Below are 23,856 nucleotides of genomic sequence, written 5' to 3'. Positions count from 1 at the left end.
TTCTTAATCCAAAGATTGTGAATCGAATTGATCCAAATTTCTTTGAAAAATCGTAATCTGCCCCCTACCAGCTGAGCTGGAATGAGGGCCGCACCTTCATGTTGACTTGGGAGCTGGCTTTGGCTTTCTAACAGGCTTGGATTTATTCCAGACTGGAGATGGTTTCCAAACTGATACTGCTCCTGTAGGGGAAGGATCAGGCTTTTGTTCCTTATTGTGACGAAAGGAACAAAAACGATTAATAGACCTAAATTTACCCTTAGATTTTTTATCCTGTGGTAAAAAAGTTCCTTTCCCTCCAGTAACAGTTGAAATAATAGAATCCAACTGTGAACCGAATAATTTATTACCCTGGAAAGAAAGGGAAAGCAAAGTTGACTTAGAAGACATATCCGCATTCCAAGTTTTAAGCCATAAAGCTCTTCTAGCTAAAATAGCTAGAGACATATACCTGACATCAACCCTGATGATATCAAAGATGGCATCACAAATAAAATTATTAGCATGTTGAAGAAGATTAACAATGCTATGAGAATTATGATCTGATACTTGTTGCGCTAAAGCTTCCAACCAAAAAGTTGAAGCTGCAGCAACATCCGCTAAAGATATAGCAGGTTTAAGAAGATTACCTGAACATAAGTAAGCTTTTCTTAGAAAGGATTCAATTTTCCTATCTAAAGGATCTTTAAAGGAAGTACTATCTGCCGTAGGAATAGTAGTACGTTTAGCAAGAGTAGAGATAGCCCCATCAACCTTAGGGATTTTGTCCCAAAACTCTAATCTGTCAGCTGGCACAGGATATAATTGCTTAAAACGTTTAGAAGGAGTGAATGAATTACCCAAATTATTCCATTCCCTGGAAATTACTTCAGAAATAGCATCAGGGACAGGAAAAACTTCTGGAATAACTACAGGAGATTTAAAAACCTTATTTAAACGTTTAGATTTAGTATCAAGAGGACCAGATTCCTCTATCTCTAATGCAATTAAGACTTCTTTAAGTAAAGAACGAATAAATTCCATTTTGAATAAATATGAAGATTTATCAGTATCAACCTCTGAAACTGAATCCTCTGAACCAGAGGAAACATTATCGGAATCGGAATGATGATGTTCATTTAAAAATTCATCTGAAAAATGAGAAGTTTTAAAAGACCTTTTCCGTTTACTAGAAGGAGAAATAACAGACATAGCCTTCTTAATGGATTTAGAAACAAAATCTCTTATGTTAACAGGAACACTCTGAGTATTAGATGTTGATGGAACAACAACAGGTAATGAAACATTACTAAAGGAAATATTATCTGCATTAACAAGTTTGTCATGACATTCATTACAAACAACAGCTGGAGGAACAGATACCACAAGTTTATAGCAAATACACTTAACTTTGGTAGATCCAACATCAGGCAGCGATTTTCCAGAAGTATCTTCTGATTCAGCGTCCAACTGAGACATCTTGCAATATGTAATAGAAAAAACAACATATAAAGCAAAATTGATCAAATTCTTTAAATGACAGTTTCAGGAATGGGAAAAAATGCCAGTGAACAAGCTTCTAGCAACCAGAAACAAATAAACAATAAGACTTAAATAATGACGCCTATATTTTTTGGCGCCTAAATGCTTTTAGCGCCAAAAATGACGCCACATCCGGTAACGCCGACACTTTTGGCGCAAAAACGTCAAAAATGACGCGACTTCCGGTGACAAGAACAACGCCGGAAATAACAAATATTTTTTTGCGCCAAAAAAGTCTGCGCCAAAAATGACGCAATAAAATTAAGCATTTTCAGCCCCCGTGAGCCTAACAGCCCACAGGAAAAAAAGTCAAATTTTTAAGGTAAGAAAAAAATTGATTATTCAAATGCATTATCCCATATAATGAAACTGACTGTCTGAAATAAGGAATGTTGAACATCCTGAATCAAGGCAAATAAATATTTAAACACAATTATTTAGAACTTTATATAAAAGTGCCCAACCATAGCTTAGAGTGTCACAAAAATAAGACTTACTTACCCCAGGACACTCATCTACATGTAGTAGAAAGCCAAACCAGTACTGAAACGAGAATCAGTAGAGGTAATGGTATATAAGAGTATATCGTCGATCTGAAAAGGGAGGTAAGAGATGAATCTCTACGACCGATAACAGAGAACCTATGAAATAGACCCCGTAGAAGGAGATCATTGAATTCAAATAGGCAATACTCTCTTCACATCCCTCTGACATTCACTGCACGCTGAGAGGAAAACCGGGCTCCAACCTGCTGCGGAGCGCATATCAACGTAGAATCTAGCACAAACTTACTTCACCACCTCCACAGGAGGCAAAGTTTGTAAAACTGATTTGTGGGTGTGGTGAGGGGTGTATTTATAGGCATTTTGAGGTTTGGGAAACTTTGCCCCTCCTGGTAGGAATGTATATCCCATACGTCACTAGCTCATGGACTCTTGCTAATTACATGAAAGAAAGTAGAGATTAATAGTGTAATGACACAAGTCAGTATTCTTTGGATAGAAACAATGTTAGCTTACGACCGCAAAACAATACCAAGCAATTACGTATCTGGGAATGAGGCTTAAATAGCCTTGTCAGAGAAGCGTAGAGCATCACTTAAAGGAACAGGCACCAATAAATTATAACATTACTCTGAACAGAATAATAAGCTCAGGAATGTGACATCATCCCCACTGGATATTGTCAAATTCTCAAAACATTGGCCAGCTTATCTAGAGAAATCTCTCCTAGCCGGCATATTGTCAGACGTGACCTCTGTAGTTGGCTTCAACTATAAACGTTATTTACTGTAAAATGGATGGTGTTAAATACAAAACATATGGTAGCTTCTAATATTTCCAGATGGACACTCTGAGTGCCTATTTTACTAAAGGTCTCTGGTCTGGTGAGATAATCTAAGAAGTCTTGTCTCGCCAGTTGGGTTCTAAATGTGAAAGAGAAAAATACATTACAATATGTTTGTTTTTTTATTTAAAAAAAAAAAATATTTTGAGTGATTTTCTCCATGCTTGAGAGTATTTAAAAATAAATTTACAGGTGGTTGCAAAGGAGATTTCTGTCATGTAAGTGGCAAGAGTCCATGAGCTAGTGACGTATGGGATGTACATATTTACCAGTAGTGGGCAAAGTTTCCCAAACCTCAAAATGCCTATAAATACACCTCCTACCTCACTCGTACCTCAGTTTTTCAAACTTTGCCTCCTGTCGAGGTGGTGAAGCAAGATGTGCTTGATTTTCTTCTGTGAAAGGCGCTTCTAAGCATTTTGAAGCCTAAATTCCTCTCAAAGTACAGTATTTGTCTGAGGGATGTGAAGGGAGTATTGCCTGATGACACCATGTTTTCGCCTATGGGAAATCTATTCTAAGGCTCTCTGTAAATCGGTCGCAGGGATTAATCTGCTTCCTCCCTTTACAGATCGACATTATACTCCTCTACAATTACCTCTGATGATATGTTTCAGTACTGCTTTGGCTGTCTGCTATATGTGGATAGGTGTCTTCTGGTAAGTATATATTATTTTTAAGAGACTCTCAGCTATGTTTGGCACTTTATATTATAAAGTTTTTAATGTATATTGCATATATTTGCCATGAGTCAGGTCTGTGTATTTCCCTTTGCAGTCTAACAGTTTCAGCATGGAAATTATGTTCATGGGAGATTTTAGGTATTTTTTTCTTTCCTGGGGTTCCAGTTAGTTGTAATTTGAAGTCTGTATATCAAAATTTTCGTGGGCTAACTAGGCTCGCAATGATGCAAAAATGCTACTTTCTCCAACATAGGTGTGTCCGGTCCACGGCGTCATCCTTACTTGTGGGATATTCTCTTCCCCAACAGGAAATGGCAAAGAGCCCAGCAAAGCTGGTCACATGATCCCTCCTAGGCTCCGCCTACCCCAGTCATTCTCTTTGCCGTTGTACAGGCAACATCTCCACGGAGATGGCTTAGAGTTTTTTAGTGTTTAACTGTAGTTTTTCATTATTCAATCAAGAGTTTGTTATTTTCAAATAGTGCTGGTACGTACTATTTACTCAGAAACAGAAAAGAGATGAAGAATTCTGTTTGTATGAGGAAAATGATTTTAGCAACCGTAACTAAAATCCATGGCTGTTCCACACAGGACTGTTGAGAGCATTAACTTCAGTTGGGGGAACAGTTTGCAGTCCTTGCTGCTTGAGGTATGACACATTCTAACAAGACGATGTAATGCTGGAAGCTGTCATTTTCCCTATGGGATCCGGTAAGCCATGTTTATTACGATTGTAAATAAGGGCTTCACAAGGGCTTATTTAGACTGTAGACATTTTTTGGGCTAAATCGATTGATATTAACTCTTATTTAGCCTTGAGGAATCATTTATTCTGGGTATTTTGATATAATAATATCGGCAGGCACTGTTTTAGACACCTTATTCTTTAGGGGCTTTCCCAAAGCATAGGCAGAGTCTCATTTTCGCGCCGGTGTTGCGCACTTGTTTTTGAGAGGCATGGCATGCAGTCGCATGTGAGAGGAGCTCTGATACTTATAAAAGACTTCTGAAGGCATCATTTGGTATCGTATTCCCCTTGGGTTTGGTTGGGTCTCAGCAAGCAGATACCAGGGACTGTAAAGGGGTTAAAGCTTAAAACGGCTCCGGTTCCGTTATTTTAAGGGTTAAAGCTTCCAAATTTGGTGTGCAATATTTTCAAGGCTTTAAGACACTGTGGTGAAAGTTTTGTGAATTTTGAACAATTCCTTCATGTTTTTTTTGCAATTGCAGTAATAAAGTGTGTTCAGTTTAAAATTTAAAGTGACAGTAACGGTTTTATTTAAAAACGTTTTTTGTACTTTCTTATCAAGTTTATGCCTGTTTAACATGTCTGAACTATCAGATAGACTGTGTTCTGAATGTGGGGAAGCCAGAATTCCTATTCATTTAAATAAATGTGATTTATGTGATAATGATAATGATGCCCAAGATGATTCCTCAAGTGAGGGGAGTAAGCATGGTACTGCATCATTCCCTCCTTCGTCTACACGAGTCTTGCCCACTCAGGAGGCCCCTAGTACATCTAGCGCGCCAATACTCCTTACTATGCAACAATTAACGGCTGTAATGGATAATTCTGTCAAAAACATTTTAGCCAAAATGAACCCTTGTCAGCGTAAGCGTGGATGCTCTGTTTTTGTTACTGAAGAGCATGACGACGCTGATATTAATATCTCTGAAGGGCCCCTAACCCAATCTGAGGGGGCCAGGGAGGTTTTGTCTGAGGGAGAAATTACTGATTTAGGGAATATTTCTCAGCAGGCTGAATCTGATGTGATTACTTTTAAATTTAAATTGGAACATCTCCGCATTTTGCTTAAGGAGGTATTATCCACTCTGGATGATTGTGAAAATTTGGTCATCCCAGAGAAACTATGTAAAATGGACAAGTTCCTAGAGGTGCCGGGGCTCCCAGAAGCTTTTCCTATACCCAAGCGGGTGGCGGACATTGTTAATAAAGAATGGGAAAGGCCCGGTATTCCTTTCGTCCCTCCCCCCATATTTAAAAAATTGTTTCCTATGGTCGACCCCAGAAAGGACTTATGGCAGTCAGTCCCCAAGGTCGAGGGAGCGGTTTCTACTTTAAACAAACGCACCACTATTCCCATAGAGGATAGTTGTGCTTTCAAAGATCCTATGGATAAAAAATTAGAAGGTTTGCTTAAAAAGATGTTTGTTCAGCAGGGTTACCTTCTACAACCCATTTCATGCATTGTCCCTGTCACTACAGCCGCATATTTCTGGTTTGATGAACTGATTAAGGTGCTCGATAGTGACTCGCCTCCTTATGAGGAGATTATGGACAGAGTCAATACTCTCAAATTGGCTAATTCTTTCACTCTAGACGCCTCTTTGCAATTGGCTAAGTTAGCGGCTAAGAATTCTGGGTTTGCTATTGTGGCGCGCAGAGCGCTTTGGTTGAAATCTTGGTCGGCTGATGCGTCTTCCAAGAACAAGCTACTAAACATTCCTTTCAAGGGGAAAACGCTGTTTGGTCCTGACTTGAAAGAGATTATCTCTGATATCACTGGGGGTAAGGGCCATGCCCTTCCTCAGGATCGGCCTTTCAAGGCAAAAAATAGACCTAATTTTCGTCCCTTTCGTAAAAACGGACCAGCCCAAGGTGCTACGTCCTCTAAGCAAGAAGGTAATACTTCTCAGGCCAAGCCAGCTTGGAGACCAATGCAAGGCTGGAACAAGGGAAAGCAGGCAAAGAAACCTGCCACTGCTACCAAGACAGCATGAAATATCGGCCCCCGATCCGGGACCGGATCTGGTGGGGGGCAGACTCTCTCTCTTCGCTCAGGCTTGGGCAAGAGATGTTCTGGATCCTTGGGCGCTAGAAATAGTCTCCCAGGGTTATCTTCTGGAATTCAAGGGACTTCCCCCAAGGGGAAGGTTCCACAGGTCTCAGTTGTCTTCAGACCACATAAAAAGACAGGCATTCTTACTTTGCGTAGAAGACCTGTTAAAAATGGGAGTGATTCATCCTGTTCCATTGAGAGAACAAGGGATGGGGTTCTACTCCAATCTGTTCATAGTTCCCAAAAAAGAGGGAACATTCAGACCAATCCTAGATCTCAAGATCTTAAACAAATTTCTCAAGGTCCCATCTTTCAAGATGGAAACCATTCGAACTATCCTTCCTTCCATCCAGGAAGGTCAATTCATGACCACGGTGGATTTAAAGGATGCGTATCTACATATTCCTATCCACAAGGAACATCATCGGTTCCTAAGGTTTGCATTCTTGGACAAACATTACCAGTTCGTGGCGCTTCCTTTCGGATTAGCCACTGCTCCAAGGATTTTCACAAAGGTACTAGGGTCCCTTCTAGCTGTGCTAAGACCAAGGGGCATTGCAGTAGTACCTTACCTGGACGACATTCTGATTCAAGCGTCGTCCCTCCCTCGAGCAAAGGCTCACACGGACATCGTCCTGGCCTTTTTCAGATCGCACGGCTGGAAAGTGAACGTGGAAAAGAGTTCTCTATCCCCGTCAACAAGGGTTCCCTTCTTGGGAACAATTATAGACTCCTCAGAAATGAGGATTTTTCTAACAGAGGCCAGAAAGACAAAGCTCCTGGACTCTTGTCGAATACTTCATTCCGTTCCTCTTCCTTCCGTAGCTCAGTGCATGGAAGTGATCGGGTTGATGGTAGCGGCAATGGACATAGTTCCTTTTGCGCGCATTCATCTAAGACCGTTACAACTGTGCATGCTCAGTCAGTGGAATGGGGACTATACAGACTTGTCTCCAAAGATACAAGTAAATCAGAGGACCAGAGACTCACTCCGTTGGTGGCTGTCCCTGGACAACCTGTCACGAGGGATGACATTCCACAGACCAGAGTGGGTCATTGTCACGACCGACGCCAGTCTGATGGGCTGGGGCGCGGTCTGGGGATCCCTGAAAGCTCAGGGTCTTTGGTCTCGGGAAGAATCTCTTCTACCGATAAATATTCTGGAACTGAGAGCGATATTCAATGCTCTCAAGGCTTGGCCTCAGCTAGCGAGGACCAAGTTCATACGGTTTCAATCAGACAACATGACGACTGTTGCGTACATCAACCATCAGGGGGGAACAAGGAGTTCCCTAGCGATGGAAGAAGTGACCAAGATCATTCTATGGGCGGAGTCTCACTCCTGCCACCTGTCTGCTATCCACATCCCGGGAGTGGAAAATTGGGAAGCGGATTTTCTGAGTCGTCAGACATTGCATCCGGGGGAGTGGGAACTCCATCCGGAAATCTTTGCCCAAGTCACTCAACTTTGGGGCATTCCAGACATGGATCTGATGGCCTCTCGTCAGAACTTCAAAGTTCCTTGCTACGGGTCCAGATCCAGGGATCCCAAGGCGGCTCTAGTGGATGCACTAGTAGCACCTTGGACCTTCAAACTAGCTTATGTGTTCCCGCCGTTTCCTCTCATCCCCAGGCTGGTAGCCAGGATCAATCAGGAGAGGGCGTCGGTGATCTTGATAGCTCCTGCGTGGCCACGCAGGACTTGGTATGCAGATCTGGTGAATATGTCATCGGCTCCACCTTGGAAGCTACCTTTGAGGCGAGACCTTCTTGTTCAGGGTCCGTTCGAACATCCGAATCTGGTTTCACTCCAGCTGACTGCTTGGAGATTGAACGCTTGATTTTTCGAAGCGAGGTTTCTCAGATTCTGTTATCGATACTCTTGTTCAGGCCAGAAAGCCTGTAACTAGAAAGATTTACCACAAAATTTGGAAAAAATATATCTGTTGGTGTGAATCTAAAGGATTCCCTTGGGACAAGGTTAAGATTCCTAGGATTCTATCCTTCCTTCAAGAAGGATTGGAAAAAGGATTATCGGCAAGTTCCCTGAAGGGACAGATTTCTGCCTTGTCGGTGTTACTTCACAAAAAACTGGCAGCTGTGCCAGATGTTCAAGCCTTTGTTCAGGCTCTGGTTAGAATCAAGCCTGTTTACAAACCTTTGACTCCTCCTTGGAGTCTCAATTTAGTTCTTTCAGTTCTTCAGGGGGTTCCGTTTGAACCCTTACATTCCGTTGATATTAAGTTATTATCTTGGAAAGTTTTGTTTTTAGTTGCAATTTCTTCTGCTAGAAGAGTTTCAGAATTATCTGCTCTGCAGTGTTCTCCTCCTTATCTGGTGTTCCATGCAGATAAGGTGGTTTTACGTACTAAACCTGGTTTTCTTCCAAAAGTTGTTTCTAACAAAAACATTAACCAGGAGATTATCGTACCTTCTCTGTGTCCGAAACCAGTTTCAAAGAAGGAACGCTTGTTGCACAATTTGGATGTTGTTCGCGCTCTAAAATTCTATTTAGATGCTACAAAGGATTTTAGACAAACATCTTCCCTGTTTGTTGTTTATTCAGGTAAAAGGAGAGGTCAAAAAGCAACTTCTACCTCTCTCTCTTTTTGGATTAAAAGCATCATCAGATTGGCTTACGAGACTGCCGGACGGCAGCCTCCCGAAAGAATCACGGCTCATTCCACTAGGGCTGTGGCTTCCACATGGGCCTTCAAGAACGAGGCTTCTGTTGATCAGATATGTAGGGCAGCGACTTGGTCTTCACTGCACACTTTTACCAAATTTTACAAGTTTGATACTTTTGCTTCTTCTGAGGCTATTTTTGGGAGAAAGGTTTTGCAAGCCGTGGTGCCTTCCATTTAGGTGACCTGATTTGCTCCCTCCCTTCATCCGTGTCCTAAAGCTTTGGTATTGGTTCCCACAAGTAAGGATGACGCCGTGGACCGGACACACCTATGTTGGAGAAAACAGAATTTATGTTTACCTGATAAATTTCTTTCTCCAACGGTGTGTCCGGTCCACGGCCCGCCCTGGTTTTTTTAATCAGGTCTGATAATTTATTTTCTTTAACTACAGTCACCACGGTACCATATGGTTTCTCCTATGCTATTATTCCTCCTTAACGTCGGTCGAATGACTGGGGTAGGCGGAGCCTAGGAGGGATCATGTGACCAGCTTTGCTGGGCTCTTTGCCATTTCCTGTTGGGGAAGAGAATATCCCACAAGTAAGGATGACGCCGTGGACCGGACACACCGTTGGAGAAAGAAATTTATCAGGTAAACATAAATTCTGTTTTTAATTGTGGCAATTTTGGCGTAATTATTTTTGGTGCAAAGTCGCAACTGTTGTGACGCGAGTCACGTAATTTCTTGCGTCTTTATTGACGCACATTGTTTTGGCGCAAATTCGCACCTGTTATGACGCGAGTTGCGTCATTTAATTCTGTTAGCTTTGGCGCCAAAAGTTTTTTCCTCTGCATTTGTGTCATCTTTGTGTCATTCTTGGCACCATAATTTGTTATATTAAGTCTCTCCCTCTTTTGCAGACTTCTCTCATTTGTTTATATAAACAAAATATAATTATATTTTTGCTTTTGCTTTTTCTTTTGTATAAGAATTTTTATCATAAGCATTTTTTTTCCATTCCTGAAACTGCTATTTTGAGGAAATGGGATATTTTGTTTAAATGTTGTTGTTTCTTTTTTGTTACATTTTGCAAGATGTCTCAAACTGATCCTGCCTCTGATGTTACTGTAGGAAGCTGCCTTAACACAATTCTACCAAAGCTACTTTGTTGTAAATTAGCTGATCTTACTTCTTCAGCTCAAATATGTGTCACTTGTTATAATAAATTATTACATGCTGATAATGTTTCTACAAGTACAAATACATCTACTGTTATTCCTTCACAGTCTAATGTACATGATATTCCTGCAGATATGAAAAATTATATTGCTGCAGCCATAGAGCAGGCCATGACTGCTATTCCGCATTCAAATAAATGTAAAAGGTCTTTCCAAACTTCTCATAAATCTGATGAAATTTGTATTGATCGACAGCATACGGAAGTATCTTCTACTGATGAGGATTTCTCTGGCTCAGAGGATCCTGCTTCAGAGACTGAAATTGACAAATCTACTTTTCTTTTTAAGAATGAATATATTTGTTCTTTATTAAAGGAAGTATTGTTTACTTTGGGTATTAAGGAGTTTAGTCCTCTTGATAACATAACTAACAAACGTTTGAATTCTGTTCTTAAAACTTCTGAGTTTACTCCTGAAGTTTTTCCTATTCCAGATGCTATCTCTAATATGATTACTAAAGAATGGTCTAAGCCTGGTGCTACTTTTAACCCTTCTTCCAGGTTTAAGCACCTATATCCATTACCTGTGGCCAATTTAGAGTTTTGGGAAAAGTCCCTGGGGCTATTTCCACTCTTGCCAAACATACTACTATTCCTATGGAAGATAGTTCTTCCTTTAAGGATCCTTTAGATAGGAAGATTGAATCTTATCTTAGAAGAGCATATTTAGATACTGGCTATATTCTTAGACCTGCTATTTCTATGGCTGATGTTGCTGCTGCTTCAACTTTTTAGTTGGACAGTTTAGCACAGCAGTTATCAGCTCCTGAATTGTCTAACATTGTTCTTTTACTTCAACATGCTAATCATTTCATTTGTGATGCTATATTTGATATTATTAAGATGGATATTAAATCTATGTCTTTAGCTATTCTTACTAGAAGAGCTTTATGGCTTAAATCTTGGAATGCTGACATGGGGTCTAAATCTAGTTTACCATCTCTGTCGTTTCAGGGTAATAATTTATTTGGTCCTCAATTGGATTCTATTATCTCCACTATCACTGGGGGAAAGGGAGTTTTTCTCCCCCAAGATAAGAAATCTAAGGGTAAGTTTAAAGCTCCCAATAGTTTTCGTTCCTTTTGTCAGAAAAGAGAACAAAAGACCTCTTCTTCCCTAAGGCCTTTGGTTCTAATTGGAGGCTGGATTTGGTTTCTTATACGGCTTGGAATAATCCAAGCCGTATAAGAAACCAAATCCAGCCCCTAAGACTGCATGACGGTGCGGCCCTCAAACCAGTTCCCTGGTGGGGGGCAGATTGAAATTATTTCAAGACATTTGGACAGATTCTGTTAAAAATAAGTGGATTCAGGATATTGTTTCTCAAGGGTATTGAATAGGTTTCAGAATAAGACCTCCCATGGGAAGATTCTTTCTTTTCTTCTTAAAAGGGAAGAGTCCAAAAGCTGCATTCATTACTTTTGGGAAATACAGAACCTGGCCACCAGGAGGGGGCAAAGACACCCCCCAGCCAAAGGCTTAAATACCTCCCCCACTTCCCTCATCCCCCAGTCATTCTTTGCCTTTCATCACAGGAGGTTGGCAGAGAAGTGTCAGAAGTTCGAGATACTCTTCACAATGGGACTGGAGTTTTAAGTAGTCTCAGTGAGAGCTTGGCTGAAAGTCTGGAGATGCATGGAGAGTTTTCCTGCGAACCCATCCCAACTCATATTAACAGCTCCTTGGTAATAAGCGTTGACGAGTCTCGCTGCCTACCTTTCTTCACTCAAGTCCATTTCAGAAGCGAGGCTACTATCTGTCACACTTGAAGGGCTGTGTTCCTGTTCCACGGCGTAGATTCCGGTAAGATCGTTTCATTTTATTTTGATATGTGAATGTAATGTTAACGAAACAAGTGGGGTCCCAGTGGGACTCCATTTATCTTAATAAGGAATCATGGGTTTATATCTCCTGAGGGGGGTTATTGAACAGGGGGTATTTTTAATCATGTTTTTTATATGGTTCTATCTGCAAATGTGTAGCTATACTTAGGCTCACGGCCTTTACGGAACATAATGGCCTTCTTTTAATGATGCAATCTTTCCAGATTGCGCACCCTTTTCGTGACTGGCACGGTGCACCTCGTGATGGGTGTGGTTAAGTTGTTTTTCACTTCCGTATGCAGCCTGTGTGTGACCGAAAGAGTCTTGCTCGTGGGTTGTCTGGTTCACAGGAGTTGGTGAGTGCCCCAGCCATTGGGGGTGTTAAAGGGTGCCAGTTAGTTTTGTCATTTTTGTAATCCCAAGATTATGGATGATTCTGATATGCGTGACACGGATGCCTCCAATACGAAGAATGTGTATTGTGATGAATATGAAATGGCCCGGGTAATCAATGCCCATCAGTTATGTTTCGCTTGCCATTCTAGAGTACTCTCTGCTCCCGAAACAGGGAGCTTAGAGTGCGTTGAGCCATCCGCCTCCGAGGTTTTCATGACCCGTGAAGCGAGTGCCCCAGTCCATTTCCCGGCTATACAAGCAGGTGTCCTTATGACCTTTACCCCTTCTCCGGAGGGTGGCTTGTTTCCTCCAGAGGTTACGACACAGTTCAGCATGGCCATTTCTATGGCGCTGAATCATTTAAATCTCCAAAGTGAAGTATTTCTAAGATACTGTCCGTGTTCCGATAACCAGGGCCCGTTGAGCGTGGGATCGCCCGATTTAGTTCAGCCTTCTGGGGAAGCGTTGACCCCTGAGGCTTCAGGGGTCCCTATCTCGGGGCCAGGGTCTTCAGTTGATCCGGCGAGGGATGATTTTGCCTTCCGTTATAGGCTGGCTCGCCTTCGTGTTCTTTTAAGACATGTTTTGACAATGTTGGAGGATCCCAATCCTGGTGGGCCGAGGGATCTCGGTTCTGTTTTTGCAGACATCATCATGGTTCTTCAGGTTCCCAGGAACTGTTATTCCACTCTTTGGAGTGTGTGACCTATGTGGTCTGGTGTGCCGAGTGATTAATGATTTGCTTTTTACTCGAGGTTCTTCCAGACGCTGACTCTTTAGCCTATTAAGCATTTTATTGCGGTGGTGGAGTTTCCTTCCTTCCCGCTTTGGGTGGATCATATGGTCTGGATGCGCAGGCATGTTTTTTTCTCTGCTCAGAGTTGTGTTACTCTAAGATTTGGTGTGCAGGGTTTCCCTGCCTTCTGTGGGGAGCTGCGAAGCTCCAGCCTTTGCCTGCTTAAGGAAGATTTTAGAAGATAGATCCTTCAAGGCTATCTGGCTTTTGTCTCTTCCATTACCCTTGGTCTGACCATGGTCTTGACGTTCAGGTGTTTTTCCAACCTCGTTGCAACTTAAGCCTTGGGGCTTGTCAGCGAAGAGGCGAGGTCGGTTACGGAGGGCCGCCCTTCTAGGGTCAGTTAGTTGACCATTTATCCTCAATGCTCCATTAGGGGTTTCGTGGGCGGTGTCTTAAGTTTGATTCTCTGGGACCGGTTAGGTAGCTCAGTTGGTAAATGCCCTTACTACAAAAAGCCTGTTTAAAAGATCCAAGGTCACAGGTTCAAATCCCAGCAGGGCCGACTCAGCCCTTCATCCTTCTGTGATCCATGTGCCCTGGGTGCTGAATCTTAGATCGTTAAGGAAGCCCTTTGTGACTCCTGGGGTTGTGGCTATTGCTAGATCGCCAAGTCTACAGACTTTAGAGGTGCATTCCTCCTTGTAGGAGGCAGCTTAGGGTTCCTCTGGAATTTGGATCTTCGATTGATTCCTTTTTCAAGGAACATTACCAAGGTTCGTGTCTCTCCTTGGATGGGTGTGGAAGGTTTGATCTCACACTAGATGTTGTGGTCCCACGGGCCTCTCTCCGTAGAGGCTGGGGCTCTGTGAGAGATACCTTTCGTTTTGTGGCTTAGGTATTCCTTACGGTTCCCTACTGGTCTTCTGGGGCATTTACTCTGTTCCTGTAGACTCCACGTATCTTCATCTGGGTTGGCGATATGGCCGAGGGGTCTCGCATCTATGGTAGAGTGGTTCTCCGTAGTTCCCTTCTCTTCTAGAGTGGGGGTAGGGTTCTCCGGATTCGGAGTTACCTTAGTATTTGGAGCAACCTGTGGGTCTTTTCCCTTCTTGCGTTCCTGAATCCTGGAAGGGGAGTTGCGATGTAGTGACTGGTTCCTCCGTTCCTGCAGTGGGAGGCTGGGGGTTTGATCCCTATGGGGCTCCTGCTATATGTTCGATTCTAATATATGGATGCTGAGGGTCTGAGGGCCTTCTTCCCTTGGGAAGTGTTCCTTGTTTTTAGAAAAGACAGCCGTGCAGGGGGTTTCGTACCCGAGCACAATGTCTATCCTGACTCATGGTAGCATACCATTTGTAGTAACGGTCAGCGGTCTAACCGGGGTCTTTGTTCCTACGTTGACCCTTCCTTTCTCTTCCAGATGTCTGGGACTCTTGTCTTTGGTCTTGAAATAGCCTTTGGACTTGGACCATTATCCTAGAGGGAGATTGGGGGTCGGCTGCTCTGTGCAGGGTTGACCGTTTTCTTTAGAGTCGGTTCTCTTCTTTGTGGGAGGTCTTGGATGTCCTCCTCTTTTCCACTGGAATGTGGTGCTGGAAGGGGACGCTCCTTGGAGCCCGATATTCGGAGGGCTGTGTGCCCTTTGAAGGATTGCAGTTGAATCCAGCTACAGCTATTGCACTTTGAGGGTGTAACCAGCTACAGCTAATTGCACTTTGACTGGTTGTAAGCAAGCTTGAAACGTCTTTCGGGGTTTTGGTTTAGCAACGGTGAGTCAGCTTTCTACCTGGAAGCTGGTCATTGGGAGTTCCTGTTCAGTTGGTTGGTGTTCTTTTTGCAGAACGCTTCACTAGCTGCTGTGATAGTTATTCTATTTCTGCTGTCTCCGCGATCTAGCTTGCAGATTTAGATCTAATATGAGGCAATGGGAAACTCATGGTTTTCCTAGAGTACCTTTTGGGTATGGTACAGGGTCAGGGATATGAGGGTGTTCCTCAAGTCCTTTTTGGGACATGTTTCCCTGTGTATGGATCTCTTTTTCTTCGTTCCTTGTGTTTCTAGGGAGTTCGTCTCCCTGGGCGTTGCTATTGTACGACAACCATGGGTTCTATTTTCTGCAGAGAGGAATGATCCTTTGGATTTTTCATGAGACTCTGTTCTCCTTTTTTGGGGGCAGATAGCTGTCCTTGTCTTGGCCGGGTACCTTCATGGGAGTCGTGATCCACGGGGCTGACTCAGGTTATTTAGGCTTGACAGACTCTGGGACTGAGTAGTTTAGTTCGACTTTGCCGGCGGTGTAGCTAATGTGCAGTTAACTGGGCTTCGGGTTTTCATTTGTGTTGTCTATATTTTTTTTAAGGTGTCGAGTAATCAGGCTGTGGTGCCTTTTGAAGGGGCTGCCTTTTGTACCCACCCATTGTTTGCATTCAGTGTCCTCTAGCTTGGGTATTCTTTTCCCAAAAGTAATGAATACAGCTGTTCCTATGATTTGCATTTCTAGACGAACATTTTCAGTTTGTAGCTCTTCCTTTTGGTCTGGCAACAGCTCCCAGAATTTTTTCAAAGGTCCTGGGAGTATTGTTGGCGGTGCTTCGATTGAAGGGTGTTGCAGTGGCTCCTTATCTGGACGACATTCTAGTTCAGGCTCCATCTTTTCAACTAGCAAACTCCCACACAGAGTTGTTGTCTTTTCTGCGCTCCCACGGTTGGAAGGTGAATTTAGGAAAAAGTTCCTTAATTCCGGCTACAAGAGTGGTATTTTTGGGGACCATTATAGATTCTCTAGAGATTACCTTTTTTTTCTGACAGAAGCAAGGAAGTTAAAGATTTTCAATACGTGTCTTGCTCTTCAATCCTCATTCCGTTTGCTCGGTTCCATCTCAGACCTCTGCAGTTATGCTTGCTCAGGCAGTGGAATGGGGATTATGTGGATCTATCTCCAAAGATTGTTCTAGATCAGATGTCCAGAGATTCTCTTCCATGGTGGGTGTCTCAGGATCTTCTCTCTCAGGGAACTTGCTTTCGCAGACCTGCCTGGGTGATTGTAAACATGGATGCCAATTTGCTGGGCTGAGGTGCTTTCTGGGGTTCATTAAGGGCTCAGGGTCTATGGACTCGGGAGGAGTCCGTTCTTCCAATAAATGTTTTGGAACTGAGAGCAATTTTCAATGCTCTTCTAGCCTGGCCTCAGCTGGCTTCAACCCAGTTTATCCGGTTTCAGTTGGACAACATAACGTCAGTGACTTACATCAATCATCAGGGAGGAACTCAGAGTTCCTTGGCCATGACAGAGGTAGCCAAGATTATTCAGTGGGCGGAGATTCACAACTGTAGTCTGTCTGCTATCCACATTCCAGGGGTGGACAATTGGGAAGCGGATTTTCTGAGCAGACCGACTTTTTATCCGGGGTAATGGGAGCTTCATCCAGAGGTATTTTCCAACTTGATTCTCAGTTGGGGCAGCCGGAGTTGGATCTCATGGCATCTCGTCAGAATGCCAAGCTCCCGAGGTACGGGTCGAGGTCAAAGGATCCTCAGGCTTTTCTGATAGATGCTCTGGCAGTTCCTTGGACTTTCAGTCTGGCATATGTGTTCCCTCCGTTTGCTCTTATTCCTCGGGTCATTGCTCGGGTCAAACAAGAGAGGGCATCAGTGATTCTCATTCCTCCGGCGTGGCCTCGCTGAATCTGGTTTGCAGATCTGGTGGAGATGTCTTCCTTTCCACCTTGGTGTCTTCCATTATGGAAGGACTTGCTTCTGCAGGGTCCCTTCCTTAATCAATATTTTGTTTCTCTGAAGCTGACTGCTTTATTATAAGATTTTGCGTAAATATTTGTATTGGTATGAATCCAAAGGCTACTCGTGGAGTAGAGTTAGGATTTCTTGGATTTTGTCTTTTCTCCAGGAGGGTTTGTAGAAAGGTTTATCTGCTAGTACCCTGTGAACGGTCAAATTTCTGCTTTATCTATTTATTGCACAAGCGCCTGGCGGATGTGCCAGATGTTCATTCTATTTGTCAGGCCTTGGTTAGAATTCAGCCTGTATTTAGGTCTACTACTCCACCTTGGAGTCTTAATTTGGTTCTTTAACAGGCTCCGTTTGAACCTATGCATTCTTTGGATATTAAGATGTTATCTTGGAAGGTTTTGTTTCTGGTGGCTATTACTTCGGCTCAAAGAGTTTCAGAGATTTCAGCCTTACAGTATGAATCGCCTTTTCTTATTTTTCACTCTGATAAGGTAGTTCTGTGTACTGCCTTGGGTTTTCTTCCCAAGGTTGTTTCTAATAAGAATATTAATCAAGAGATTGTTGTTCCTTCTTTGTGTCCTAATCCTTCTTCTCATAAGGAGCATTTGTTGCGCAACCTGGATGTGGTTCGTGCATTGAAATATTATTTGCAGTCGACTAAGGATTTTCGCCAGTCTTCTTCTTTATTTCTTGTCTTTTCTGGGAAGCGTAAGGGTAAGAAAGATACGTCTACTTCTCTTTCTTGTTGGTTGAGGAGTGTTATTTGCTTGGCATATGAGACTGCTGGTCAGCAGCCTCCTGAGAGAATCACGGCTCATTCCGCAAGGGCTGTTTTTCGCTTCTTGGGCTTTCAAAAATGGATCTTCTGTAGATCAATTTTGCAAGGCTGCGACTTGGTCATCTTTGCATACTTTTTCTAAATTTTCTAAATTTGATACTTTTACATCAGCAGAGGCTTCTTTTGGGAGAAAAGTTCTTCAAGCAGTGGTGCCTTCTGTTTAGGTTAACTGTCTTGTCCCTCATTTATCATCCGTGTCCTCTAGCTTGGGTATTGGTTCCCAACAGTAATTAAGATGATCCGTGGACTCACTTTGTCATTAGAAAGAAAACATAATTTATTCTTACCTGATAAATTTCTTTCTTTCTTTCTTGACACGGTCCACGACCTGCCCTGTTTTTCAGAAAGTTTGCTTTTCTATAAACTTCAGGTACCTCTGCAACTTAGATTACTTCCTTTCTCCTTTCCCTTTGGTCGAATGACTGGGGATTGTGCATAGGGGGAGTGGTATTTAACAGCTTTAGCTGTGGTGCTCTTTGCCTCCTCCTGCTGGTCAGGAGTGATATTCCCAACAGTAATTAAGATGATCCATGGACTCACCGTGTCAAGAAATCAATAAATTTATCAGGTAAGAATAAATTATGTTTTTAGAACTCTGTGCTATTTTTAGAGCTCTTCAGGCGTGGCCTCTATTGAAGAGAGAACTTTACATTCGTTTTCAGACAGACAGTATCACAACAGTGGCAGATGTCAATCATCAAGGACGGACTCGCAGTCCTTTAGCAATGAAAGAAGTATCTCTGATATTTTTTTGGGTGGAATCCAACTCTTGTCGAATTTCTGCGATTCATATCCCAGGTGTAGACAGTTGGGAAGCGAATTATCTCACCCGTCAGACTTTACATCCAGGGGAGTGGTCTCTCCACCTAGATGTTTTTTCATCATGTACAGATGTGGGGTCTTCCAGAAATAGATCTGATGGCCTCTCTTCTAAACAAGAAGCTTCCCAGATACCTTTCCAGGTCCAAGGAATGTCAAGCGGAGATGGTGGATGCTTTAGTAGTTCCTTGGTTTTACCAACCTGCTTACATTTTTCCGCCTCTGGTTCTTCTTCCAACGGTTATCTCCAAGATCATAATGGAACAATCTTATGTGTTTCTGATAGCACCAGCATCAATGGTTTTGGTATGCAGATCTTGTTCTGATGTCCAGTTGCCAACCTTGGCCACTTCCTTTAAGGCTAAACCTTCTGTCTCAAGGGCCATTTTTCCATCAGGATCTGAAATCTCTAAATTTGAAGGCATGGAAATTGCACGCTTAGTGCTTAGTCATAGAGGTTTCTCTGACTCTGTGATTAGCACTATGATACAGGCTTATAAGTCTGTTTCAAGGAAGATTTATCATCGGGTTTGGAAAACCTAAATTTCATGGTGTTCCACTCATGATTATTTTTGGCATTCTTTCAGTATTCCTAGGATTTTACAGTTTCTTCAGGATGGTTTGGATAAAGGGTTGTCTGCAAATACAAAAACATTTACTAAATGTTACCATTTTGATGTGTTGGCTTCTTCAGGCAGCTGTCTCAGTTTAATTCTAGTGCCTTTGATTTGAGTTTTTTAAAATGTTTTAAGAAAACTTAATTATTTTTTTGGATTTAATTTCTCAGTGGATATAGCTGTTTTTTGTATCCCTCCCTCTCTAGTGACCCGTGGACTTCCACATCTTGGGTATTATATCCCATATGTCACTAGCTCATGGACTCTTGCCACTTACATGAAAGAAAACATAATTTATGTAAGAACTTACCGGATAAATTCATCTCTTTCATAGTGGCAAGAGTCCATGAGACCCACCCTATTTTTTTTGTGGTTATGATTTTTTTTGTATAAAGCACATTATTTTCCAGTTCCTCTTTTTATATGCTTTTTACTGCTTTTTTTACACCTCACTACTTGGCTATACGTTAAACTGAGGTATGAGTGGGGTGGGAGGTGTATTTATAGGCATTTTGAGGTTTGGGAAACTTTGCCCCCTCCTGGTAGGAATGTATATCCCATACGTCTCTAGCTCATGGACTCTTGACACTATGAAAGAACTTAATTTATCAGGTAAGTTCTTACATAAATTTTACTAAGGTAGTTGGACGATGCCTAGATCCCATCATTCCTTTTAGTAGGGAAGAATGTTTCTTTTTTTTTTAAAGGTCATATTTTATCTTCTTTCTCTCCAGTTTTCAGTCTCGCTCTTAGATTTTAAACATCCAGAGATGTACTTTGCTTTCAGAATTCATTACAGCATGTAAGTTTAAAGGGACATAAAACCCAATTTTTTTCTTTAATGATTTAGATAGAACATAACATTTTAAACAACTTTCTAATTTACTTCTTTTATCAAATTTTCTTAGTTTTCTTGTTATCCTTTGTAGTAAAGCAGAAATGTAAGCTCACGAGTGTGCACGTGACTGCAGCACTATATAGCAGCAGTTTTGCAACAATGTTATACATTAGCAGGGGCCCTAGATGGCAGCACTATTTCCTGTCGTGTAGTTCTTCAGGCATGTGCACGCTACCTAACTAGGTATCTCTTCAACAAAGAATAACATGAGAATGAAAAAAAATTGATAATAGATAGATAATAATAGATAATAAATTGGAAACTTTTTAAAAATTGTTTTCTCTATCTGAATCATGAAAGAATTTTTTTTCGGTTTAATGTCCCTTTAACACTAGCGACACCCCAACTCTGTGTATTTATCCATGCAAATTCATAGTTAAATAATCACTCAGAAGCCACAAAGCTCTGCTGGTCCTGAGCTGCTTTGGTGAGATTATTTAACACCTCTTGTCAGTATTGTTAGGTCCCTCAAAGGATTTTAGAAGGGTATATTTTAGCTTGTATGCTGTTTATCTTGCTTAGCAGAGTTCTGGGTGTGAAGAAGACACATGCATTATGTTACAAAGCTAAAAAAAAACTGATTTTGTTGAGATTTCTCTCCATCAAGCCCATTGAGTTGGGGTGTTGATAGCGTTAAGATGACACGCTTTGTACTTTTTCATTATTATGGCCCTTTTTAAACTGCTGTAAAAATGTATCTGTATATTGTAATTGAGTTTTGTTGTTGCATTTATTACAATATTATATTGTACCCTGTTTGCACATGTAATCTGTGATTATTATTCAGCTGTTAATTCCTTGTAATACTCACAAAAGATTAATAAAAACATGCTTTGGGTTACGTGCTTGGTTTCTGTCTGGACAACCCCATTAAAAGGAGCTAGTCTTTCTGGTGAGTGCTATGTATGGAATTGAGACATGATAGGGAAGATTTCATTTCCATTTATACATATTAGTAGCTTTGTATATGGGCCACTAGTACACTTATGCAACAAGCTGATGCAGTTATGTGCTTGATCTAATATTGTATTTGTATTATTGTCTGTGAATCAACATGTGCACCACTGTTTATTAGTTTCCCCAAAAGAAAAAGATAGAAAAGCGCAACATTAAAATTACGGTCTCTCAGCTCACCACAATGGTTACACTATTGTGAACCTGGTAGCCTCCCTGAGACCGTAATTTTTAAAGTTATATTGGACTTGTAGTTTTATATAATACGTGCCTCAGTGTACGCCTTTCATTCACACTATCAACTGTGGAATTTGACTTGAAAGGGTTGTGAAGCACATGGATGATTGGATTTGCTCTCTCTGACAGCTTAGAAGGAGGCGAACACGTCAGACGCTGAAGCAAGCTTCATGGTTGTATACAACCGATGTGCACTGTTTTAATGTTTATTCTGTGAGTAGCACTCTGGGAAGGGGCTGCCAATAAAATTGGGTATGCCATCTACACTTAGAGCGTGTTGCGCTTTTCTATCTTTTTCTTTGTAGTTACGATTTGACGAGTCTGTGATGGGACTTTTTTGAGGAGCTGCATCATTTACACGCTGGATTTATGGGACTATATGAACTCCCTCTCCTAAAACCAAGTAATTTTGTATCTTATTAACACGATACAGGATTTAACGATCATAGGCACCCTCATTAATACAGGCATTGCAGGGAGTTAAACGATCTGTGATCTCATAATTGTGAAATATATGTAAAGCAGTAGCGCACTGTTTGTTTTTTCTGTATTGCTTATTAGTTTCACACTTGCAGGTTGCACATGTAGATCTGTAATTGTTGATCTATTGTGGGTTACTGCTAATATCTGTAAATGACAAAATGTAGTACCATAAATAAATAATTATATGTGAAACTGCATTTTCTTTCTTTTTTTATTGTATTACATTATCATTTGTTTTTTGTTTACAGAAACAACAGAGTTCCTTATCAGTCTGGATCCTATCTCTGCACTGAATAATAAGGATGACATTTTTATGTTATGTCCAAGCTTCTTGCAGAAGACCAAAATTCATGTAAATATCAAGTAATAGCAGGTACTTCAGTAAAGTGATTGTTTTTTTTTCTTCAAATTACTGTAGCAGTCATTTGTAACCAAAAATAATAATTAAATGTGTTTTCTATTTTCTGATATCAATGGGACTGATAAGGAATTGATTTGCTAATTAGTTCTGTACAATAGTCCATGTGCAAAGTATATGAAACATAGTGGGTTGTCTGTCATTCAAATACATTTAAAAATGTGTTCTGACTATTTAGTATAGTTTCTATGTTTAAAAAGTAGACTCTCGTACCATAAATAATGACCCTAACGGGACATTAAACTCAAAATGTTGTTCCCCATAAAGGGCTAGATTCAGAGTGGAGCAATCCAGCTGGCAAGTTATCTTCGCTAGACGGAGGATTTTTGTGGGCGTCGGGTTGTGCTCGTATTAAAAGCTGAAAGTAAAAAGTTTGCGTGTGAGCGTAAACTCGACACTTGCAAAGCGTTGAACTGTGTTAACGTATTGTTCCATAGACTTCAATGGAGCAAGAAAACTGCAAAAAAAAAACAACCTAACACCCATACTCGCATGTTAACACGATTTTGTATATATATATATATATATATATATATATATATATATATATATATATATATATATATATATATATATATATATATATTTGCGGGACTGTAATTGGGCTGGGTCAAACTGATATGCATCAGGATATTTTTTCTCTGTGAAAAGGCATAGAGTGCTAAAAGAGTATGCACCCTAAGTGGCACTGAAAATGATCAGGCATGGAAGTTATTCTAGCTTTTGTTCTGTCTCAGCTGAGTGCATCTTTTATTTATACAAATTGCTCTTAGGTCTCCTCAAGAGTAATGAGGGAATCCAGACGTGGACTCCTTGCACACATGCCCTAGAGAGATGCAACTGCACCTCACTGACAAGGCCCACAGAAGGCCGAAACATATGTCTGGGGTTTGTTGTTTCTCTTGTTCAGAAAAGAATTGCCTGGTATATCGGCACTGGACTGTCATTGGGCAGGGTCAGACTGATATGCTACAGGATATATTTTTCTTTCATGTAATTAGCAAGAGTCCATGAGCTAGTGACGTATGGGATATACATTCCTACCAGGAGGGGCAAAGTTTCCCAAACCTCAAAATGCCTATAAATACACCCCTCACCACACCCACAAATCAGTTTTACAAACTTTGCCTCCTGTGGAGGTGGTGAAGTAAGTTTGTGCTAGATTCTACGTTGATATGCGCTCCGCAGCAGGTTGGAGCCCGGTTTTCCTCTCAGCGTGCAGTGAATGTCAGAGGAATGTGAAGAGAGTATTGCCTTTTTGAATTCAATGATCTCCTTCTACGGGGTCTATTTCATAGGTTCTCTGTTATCGGTCGTAGAGATTCATCTCTTACCTCCCTTTTCAGATTGACGATATACTCTTATATATACCATTACCTCTACTGATTCTCGTTTCAGTACTGGTTTGGCTTTCTACTACATGTAGATGAGTGTCCTGGGGTAAGTAAGTCTTATTTTCTGTGACACTCTAAGCTATGGTTGGGCACTTTTATATAAAGTTCTAAATATATGTGTTTAAAAATTTATTTGCCTTGATTCAGGATGTTCAACGTTCCTTATTTTCAGACAGTCAGTTTCATATTTGGGAATATGCATATGGATAATCAATTTTTTCATCAGGATAAGGCGGTGTTGCGAACTTCTTTTAAATTTTTACCTAAGGTTGT

General features: G+C 41.4%; 1 protein-coding gene across 2 annotated transcripts in view; it reads left to right on the top strand.

Moving 5' to 3' along the window:
• Positions 1-23,856, top strand: part of PEX1 (peroxisomal biogenesis factor 1) — a 145,399-nt gene that overhangs the window by 32,385 nt on the left and 89,158 nt on the right. For both annotated transcript variants that reach the window (XM_053714039.1, XM_053714038.1), the window contains exon 8: positions 22,020-22,123. In XM_053714039.1, coding sequence (XP_053570014.1) covers positions 22,020-22,123 — 104 coding nt within the window. The remainder of the gene's footprint in view (positions 1-22,019; positions 22,124-23,856) is intronic.

The sequence above is a fragment of the Bombina bombina genome, chromosome 5, assembly GCF_027579735.1.
Source record: "Bombina bombina isolate aBomBom1 chromosome 5, aBomBom1.pri, whole genome shotgun sequence".
Lineage (NCBI taxonomy): Eukaryota > Metazoa > Chordata > Amphibia > Anura > Bombinatoridae > Bombina > Bombina bombina.
The sequence above is the reverse complement of the archived record's forward strand: the minus strand, read 5'-3'. Positions and strand labels throughout refer to the sequence as shown.